At 39.2% G+C, this 7500-nt stretch overlaps 1 protein-coding gene across 3 annotated transcripts in view; it reads left to right on the top strand.

Annotated features, from left to right (window-relative positions):
* Positions 1–7500, top strand: part of LOC101847623 (tektin-3) — a gene marked incomplete in the record, with an annotated part of 28240 nt that overhangs the window by 12312 nt on the left and 8428 nt on the right. For all 3 annotated transcript variants that reach the window (XM_035973139.1, XM_035973140.1, XM_013089730.1), the window contains 5 exon segments: positions 322–500; positions 3729–3814; positions 5416–5553; positions 6177–6247; positions 7348–7491. In XM_035973139.1, the coding sequence (XP_035829032.1) occupies positions 322–500; positions 3729–3814; positions 5416–5553; positions 6177–6247; positions 7348–7491 (618 nt within the window).

The raw sequence follows: 7500 nt of genomic DNA, 5'->3' as shown, positions 1-7500 counted from the left end.
AACTATGCAGAAATTGATACACAAGAAACAATAGGAACAAGTTTGCTTCTCCCTTGACACCGCAACGTAACAGAGGCCGGAAAAAGTGATGGTAAAAGTAAAGCATTATTGTTATTTTATTTTTGTCCGCGTCAATTTTTTTTTTTTAATCGGGTATCTGGAGATGGTTACTAACATCTTTGTTTAAGGAAGAGTTTTGCCTGGCATCTGCAGCACAATCATGTCATAAAAGTGATGATTAGAGGTGTTACAAGAAATTATTCTGTCTGTAATAACCCCGTGTATTGGAATAACTATTCATGATTTGTTTCTCGCCCACAGACGCACCGTGTACTCCCGATACAACCCCAACGACTGGTTCCTGTCCAACAGCTGCAACTACTCGCTGTCGGACAAGGAGCGCAGTTTCGCCGAGAGGCTCCGAGCCGACGCCTGGCGCGCCGTCAAGGAGACTGATGCCCGCACACGCAACAGGCAGAATGACGTCACCAAGAGATTAGGTACTTGCGCGACCTGGCTTGGGTCCAGTTTATCTATCTATCTATCTATCTATCTATCTATCTATCTATCTATCTATCTATCTATCTATCTGTCTATTTACCTATCTATCTTTCTAGCTATCTAGCTATCTAGATATTTAGCTATCAAGCTATCTATTTAGCTAACTCTCTGTGTTCCCGTTTTCTGTATCGTTGACCTTCTTTGTCTGTCTGTCTGTCTGTCTGTCTGTCTGTCTGTCTGTCTGTCTGTCTGTCTGTCTGAAACAGTCAACGAATAGGTGTATTGATATGGCGGAACCACTAATGTTTTTATTCTCCGCATTCTGTCTGATGGAGATAAACATTTTCATTGACTTTTATTTGCAATGACTTATTTGTTGTGTTTAGATAATGCCCATGTGAGAGGTAACGAGTCCGCATGATTGCATGTTCCCAGCAGTCTTCTTAGGTATTAGCACAACAGCCAGTCAGCTAACAGAGTACCCATAGCTTAGTCCTTCTCCTTGATAACTCCTTAAATCAATCAGGATCTTCCGTCATTGTTTTCTTAAGCTCTACACAATAGATCGTCATTTATATTAACTCAGGAAACCTGTTTTTATTTTATTTGTTCATAACCATTCATAGCTTACATCGGATGGTATAATCATTGTTTTGTTGTTGTTTTAAAATCATTTAACAATGTTTTCTCTGGCCAATGAAACTATTCACTGGTGCTAGCCGCTGTTTTCATCGGTATATCACTCTTCTCATGGTCGCTTCGCCATCTTGTGAAGGTGAGCGCGTACAGGACATTGCCTTTTGGAAGTCAGAGTTAAATAATGAAATCAATGCCATGGCAACCGAGATGGAGAATCTCAAGGTATCGGGGCAACTCTATGCCATTTTCTTACTTTGTACTCCGTAGACATCTAATGTCTTGAAACAAAAGAGCACGTTATTGCTGTGAAATGGTAGGGAAAAAACCCTCAATAATGTAAGAAGTGATTTTGAAGAATATTTCAGTAATTCATGTTTTGGTTTATGGATAAATCTTAAATACCCCATAACAATCGGAAAAACTTTAACAATAGGATAGGGTGCTTTGCATTTCCGAGAAAAAAACCCCAAACAAACAAGTAAACGGACACTTTACTTGCATGAGAAGGGAACAGGTACTGAGAAAGTGAAAACAGGAGTTTAAAATCTCGCCAGAGGTAAATATTCAACTAACTTTCATGGACATTTGTGCTCTTTTGTCATAAGACTACAAACAGTAGACACTCACTTTACTAAGTATTACTTGATTGTGCCTATTTTTACTTCATTTATATTTTCTTTTCAGTGAAACATTGATTAGTATGCTTTTGTCTGTGCGTATTACCGCTAACCATATGGCTTTCGATCTGGAATTCTATTTAACATTATAAGCACACTTCTGTCGTAATAGCTCGACTGTTTATGATCGGGATCGATTTCTTTCTATCTAATCCTGTTCACAAACAGCACACTCTTTGGAGCTTTGCGTCTTTACAGTTTGTCAAAGCCTGTTCATAGCCGCCCCGCCCCCTTTTTTTGGCCTATCAAAATCCGATAATGTTGTTCTCTTCATTAACGCGTACATTCGCTTTGGGCATGGTTTAGTTTTCAATATGCTCACTATTGGCATTTGTTATTCTCTCAGCATTTCGTTCTTCTCGAACTCAGAAGTACTGATCCTTATCGATGACCATTCTTCTCTTCTTTTTTAAAATAAACATTTCCTTCTTAGCCAGCTTCTACACTCTCGCCATATACCGCTTTGTCCTTTCCCCTCAATATACTCTGGGTTGTAGTTATTTGTTTATAATATTTACTTTTTTGGGTTTTTGACAGGGTGAAAGATCTCTGGCATCTATATCAGAACTATACGTCACCCTTGTGATAGGACCGGTTCACCCTCTAAATATCAATATTTAAGAACTATTTGATCTATAGGTTGTAAATTATTCATTTCATAAGCTCAGTCAAATGCAGGTTTGAATTTTGACAAGAAATTCTTCTTTTTTTTATTGTTTCGGTAAAATTTACTCCCTTTGGATTAGCCGGTTCTATCACAAGGGTTTCGTGTATATATTATTTACCCGAAGTATGAATACTTTAAAGCATATTTTACAAAAATGTCCTCCCCTAAAAACACATAGACAATAATGGAAAATTAAGAGCATCCAAACAGTTTTTGAGGTCAATAAATGAAAAGAAAGAAGTTATCCTTTAACCGCCAGACCCAGTGAAGCTTTCCTAACACTAGCATCTCATAGAGCAGTGCTTCTCTTCTCTAATTCATGACACTGTACTTTCGCTTACGTCATCATTAATCAAGTGAGGCTGTCATGTTCCTGGCCCTGAGACGAAAATGCCTCGACGCCGTGGATCTATGTCTGTATGATGTTGATCATATCCCCAATGGGATTTGCCCAAAATGCCATTTTGTCTCTCAACCCACAGTCTAATAATGTCGAATGACGGAGAAACATTTGAATTGAAACTGAGGACAACTCTTTTCCACCCCTACCCCCACAACCATCTCCATACTTCTCCCAGGGACCAGAAAAACATACTTACAGGCTACATGCTGAACAAAGCTTAACACAAAACAGATCTCCACAGAATGTTATTTTTCGAAACAACAACCAATAGCACTTCGTGTTTGATGTCGAGAAGTATTTTTCTTTCATATTTTCGTTTTCTCCTATATTTTGTTGCAAGTTGGTCCCGGAGCGGGACGATGTGGGGCAGAGTCGTTAGTTATATCTATGTACATTTGTTTCTGATTATTGAACACCAAGACATGGGCGATTGAACATATAAGGAGAAGATAGACTGTGCTCGTCAAATAACGAGAGAAGCGTCCAGAACACTTGGTGGCATGCTGTTACTTCAGTTGGTGTCTAAACTAAGCTTTTGTGAGGATAACCCAGGTTTGAACAATCATAGGGGCGTTCTTGAGCTTGAGTTGGTCGGGAAATAATGAAGGCTCTCAACGTACTAGGCTTGGTCATATCGGATGAATACTTCAATTCGAGGTCTCAATTCCTGATTAATAACCTTACAATGTTGTAAGGACGAAATACCCGTACCATATTATTACACCACTGAGAAGCTGAGGTACGCACCAGTCACACCAGTCTCGCATGATCTGTATGGGTGGTATAACTGACGTCCGGGCAACAAGTAGTAGATTCAGTGTGTGACGTAACCTCTCCCCAGGTGAACGTGTGTATGACATCACCTTCTGGAAGAGCGAGCTCAACAATGAGATTAACGCCATGGCCACCGAAATCGAAAACTTGAAGGTAATAAACAAACAGACAAACAAACAAATAAACAAACAACAGACATGTTCCGTGGCGAGACTGGTCAGTTCATCACCTCATACATTTTTCATTGGGATTTTTTTCTGCTCTTTGTGTAGTGTGCGGAAATTCCGTCTGAGAAGTAAAGTTCATTAACTACAACACACAATTGGACTGATTTAAAAATAAGACGAATAATCAATACCTTAATTACGCAAACAAGCACCATATTGATCTCTTTATCGATTTTGAGAATATTATTTGAATATTCTTAAACAAACAACATGAACACTTCCATAACACCATTGGATCTTCTTTTGTTTCAATTAACCCTTCGTATATTGCATTTTTTTAACCTCCTCAATTCTGGGTTCTGTTATTTTGTTCTCAATTAGTGGTACCTGTTTCTCTCTTTTTTTGTTTGCTCTATTATACATGTATTTTTTAATGCTTGTACTGTTCTTTAAAAATGAAAGCGAGGTATGCGCACGATTTGCTTTTTATTTCATCTCATGCACCGCATATTATGTTCTTAAGCTGTAGATTCGTTTATACTATTTTATTTAAGAAAAAACCATAATGAGCATCGGCTTACGTCTTACCAAGAGACGAGACAGCAAAAACATGTGCGCTCACCAAGCAAACTTAAGGGAATACGGTATTCTCCTGATTCCAAGTGTTTTACTTATTGCGAGTTTCAAGAAATTTCATTGACTCCTCATTAGAAAGTCCCAAGAGTTCAAATCACTACTGGCTTGAAAAAGGATACATTTTTCTCTCTATTTGGTGATCTGCAAAAAAGTGACTACGTTTTTTGAACTTTTAAAATAAATTACTGCTGCTTGCTCGCAAAAGTTTCAACACCTGAAATGAACCTTGTATAGTGTGTTTCGCTTGGTCTAAAGAGTCAACTTCTGCTTCTCATCTTGTTCTATTTAGATTTAGAATTGAGTCACAAAAAAGTCTAACACTTTGTTGGTACACCTCTGTTTCTTTAAATAGAAAATAATTTCGTTATTTGACTTTCCCCCTTTTCAAACTAAAGTTAGATAATTCCTTTTAGACCACGTTTGCCCACTTGTTATTTTCTATGTATGGTATTTTGCTTGTTTTAACTGGAAGTACGAAATTCTAGCGAGGACAAAATGCATAAATAGACTAACAAATATGCGACGAAAAAATTACAGGAACTTCGAATTTGTAGTTTATTGGCGTGTTTTAGAATGTGCGCATTTGCGCTTTGATCTAAGGAAGCATGATATCAAATTAAAGAACACGTTTCAAAATATCACGCCATTTACTCTACACAAAATATTGGAAATACTTTTACGCCTTTTGAGTAATACGGGATACCCTGATTTTTTAATTGGTAAGATTAATACGATTGTTCATAGTAGGTAACTGAGTTTAAAATCAAATATTAAAAAGAATAAAACATGAAGAAAGAAAATCAAATCAGAGGAAGTGCGTTGGCTGCTTAACGGTATGACGAGGCAACAACTGTTCAATTTCATGCTAAACACTTGCCTCGTTGTACCCATTTTTGTGTCCCCAACTCACTATTTTGTGTACCCCTTCCCCCCTTCCCCCCACCCCTGCAGGAGTACAAGCGTACGTGTGAGAAGGCGTTGGCTGACACGGCTAACCCTCTGCACATTGCTGAGGAGTGTCTCATGAACCGTGAGAAGAGGCAGGGTATTGACCTCGTGAACGACGACGTGGAGAAGTCTCTCATCAAGGTACATGATGATAATGATGATGATGATGATGATGATGATGATGATGATGATGATGATGATGATGATGATGATGATAATTTTTTTTGTTTCCTTAATGGGTCTGGCGGACTCCATGAAAAAATCTTCGAGCGAGAGCGAGGCTCTTTTTCGGCTCCATTGTCAATATGCTTAGCGGCACCTCCACTCGTCCAACTGACTCCTTTCGAATTGCCATCGATTGGCGAGAAGAGGTGCCTTTTTGCAGTAACTTGATGACGATGATGATGATGATGATGATGATGATGATGATGATGATGATGATGATGATGATGAGGATGAGGAGGAGGAGGAGGAGGAGGAGGAGGAGGAGGAGGAGGAGAATGAGGAGGAAAATGAGGAGGAGGAAAAGGAAGAGGAGTGGGAGTAGGAGACAGAAGATGAAACAGAGTAATTAAAAAATGAACAAAAGTGCAGACAAAAAAACCCCGGAAAAGCCGAATAGCAAGAGAACTTAAAACAATAAAAGCAATACGAAACAAACTAGAAACATAGGGGGCTCAAAGGTTTCTGTTTATGCACATTGCTGTCAATAAGGGAGGCTATGATATCTCACTCACCTGGGCGTGATTACTTTCTGTCTATAGGAAGTTGATGTGATCAAGAAGTGCCAAGCCAAGATGAAGAAAGTCCTGGATAAGGCTTACGTTCAGCTGAAGTAAGCACTTGACCCAAGCTTTATTGCTCTCTCTCGGTGCATTTCTGTCATGATGTCTGTTTGTGTCAGTCAGTAAATCAATAGTGCATGTGGTACTTGTGCTACTCCTTCTTGTCAGTATTCTTATCAGAGTTATATATCTGGTGAATTGTGACTATTAAATTGCAAGCGTTTCGTTCAAAACAATAAGAAAACATAACAATAACAAACACAACAACACGTAACAACCGCCACAACCACTTGTATATTATTTATCTCTATATTACCTTATTTTTTTTAGCAGTCAGTATACTGTTATTCATAATTTACAGTGGGTGGTTAGCGGGTGCTCGGATGTGGTTTGCTTCTTCTTTCCTATCAAACATCTATCGTCCTTATCTCTCCTTCTTTTTTTATGTTTGTTACTCTCTTGTAACACCTCTAATCTTATATGAACTTATGCAGTTGCGAGCGCCGTAAAATCTCTACTAAAACTAAACAGTGTTCATCTCTCAGTCTTGTTCGTTAGCTTGTATATTTGTCCATTTGTTTGTTTTGATAGCCTCTCTGTGTTTTTATCTATTAATCTGCCTGTCACTTGTTTTTATTTTCTCAGAACTAGATTCTATATTATACATCTAAAAATACGGACTTTTTGCTAACCCACAAGGGACACAATCCATGGTTTTCTTAATGCTAAAAACACGCCCTTGCTGATTCCCTTCTTATTTTCTTGCTGCTGAGACATCAAAACTTATCGTCTGCGAAATTCTTGAAAAGTTGCCTGCCTTGAAAATTCTGTGGGCACGTGTAGAGAATTGTACAGGCGCTAAGGGTTTTTCAACCCATCTCACTGTCCCCAGTTTAATCTAATTTCGTGATCTCCCCCCCCCCCCCCTTATTCACCCCTATTCCTTTCCCAAATCGTTTGGCGGTGCTCTGGTATTGTTTGCTCCTTCTTTCCCATCAAACGTCTCATGTTCTTAACATTCTCTTCCTTTTCTTTGTATGTCCCTCTCAAGTAACGCCTCTAATCTTTGACACTTATATGACCTGTTTGTGTTGCAAGTGGCACTAAAAGAAATTATACGAAACACCCTGTCTTTTCCGTTCCCTTCCAGGATGGACCGCGCAGCCCAGCATGCTCTGGAGATCGACGCCAAAGACAAGCACCACGCCCAGGGCCTGGATGACCGCATGCAGCAGCTGCGTAACTCTTCCGCCGGCGTTGGCTACATCCCGGGCATCGAGAACATCGACAACACGTGAGTGCT

The sequence above is a fragment of the Aplysia californica genome, unplaced genomic scaffold (genome assembly GCF_000002075.1).
Source record: "Aplysia californica isolate F4 #8 unplaced genomic scaffold, AplCal3.0 scaffold01027, whole genome shotgun sequence".
Classification (NCBI taxonomy): domain Eukaryota; kingdom Metazoa; phylum Mollusca; class Gastropoda; order Aplysiida; family Aplysiidae; genus Aplysia; species Aplysia californica.
Note: the sequence above shows the minus strand (reverse complement) of the source record. Positions and strands in the feature narration are given on the sequence as shown.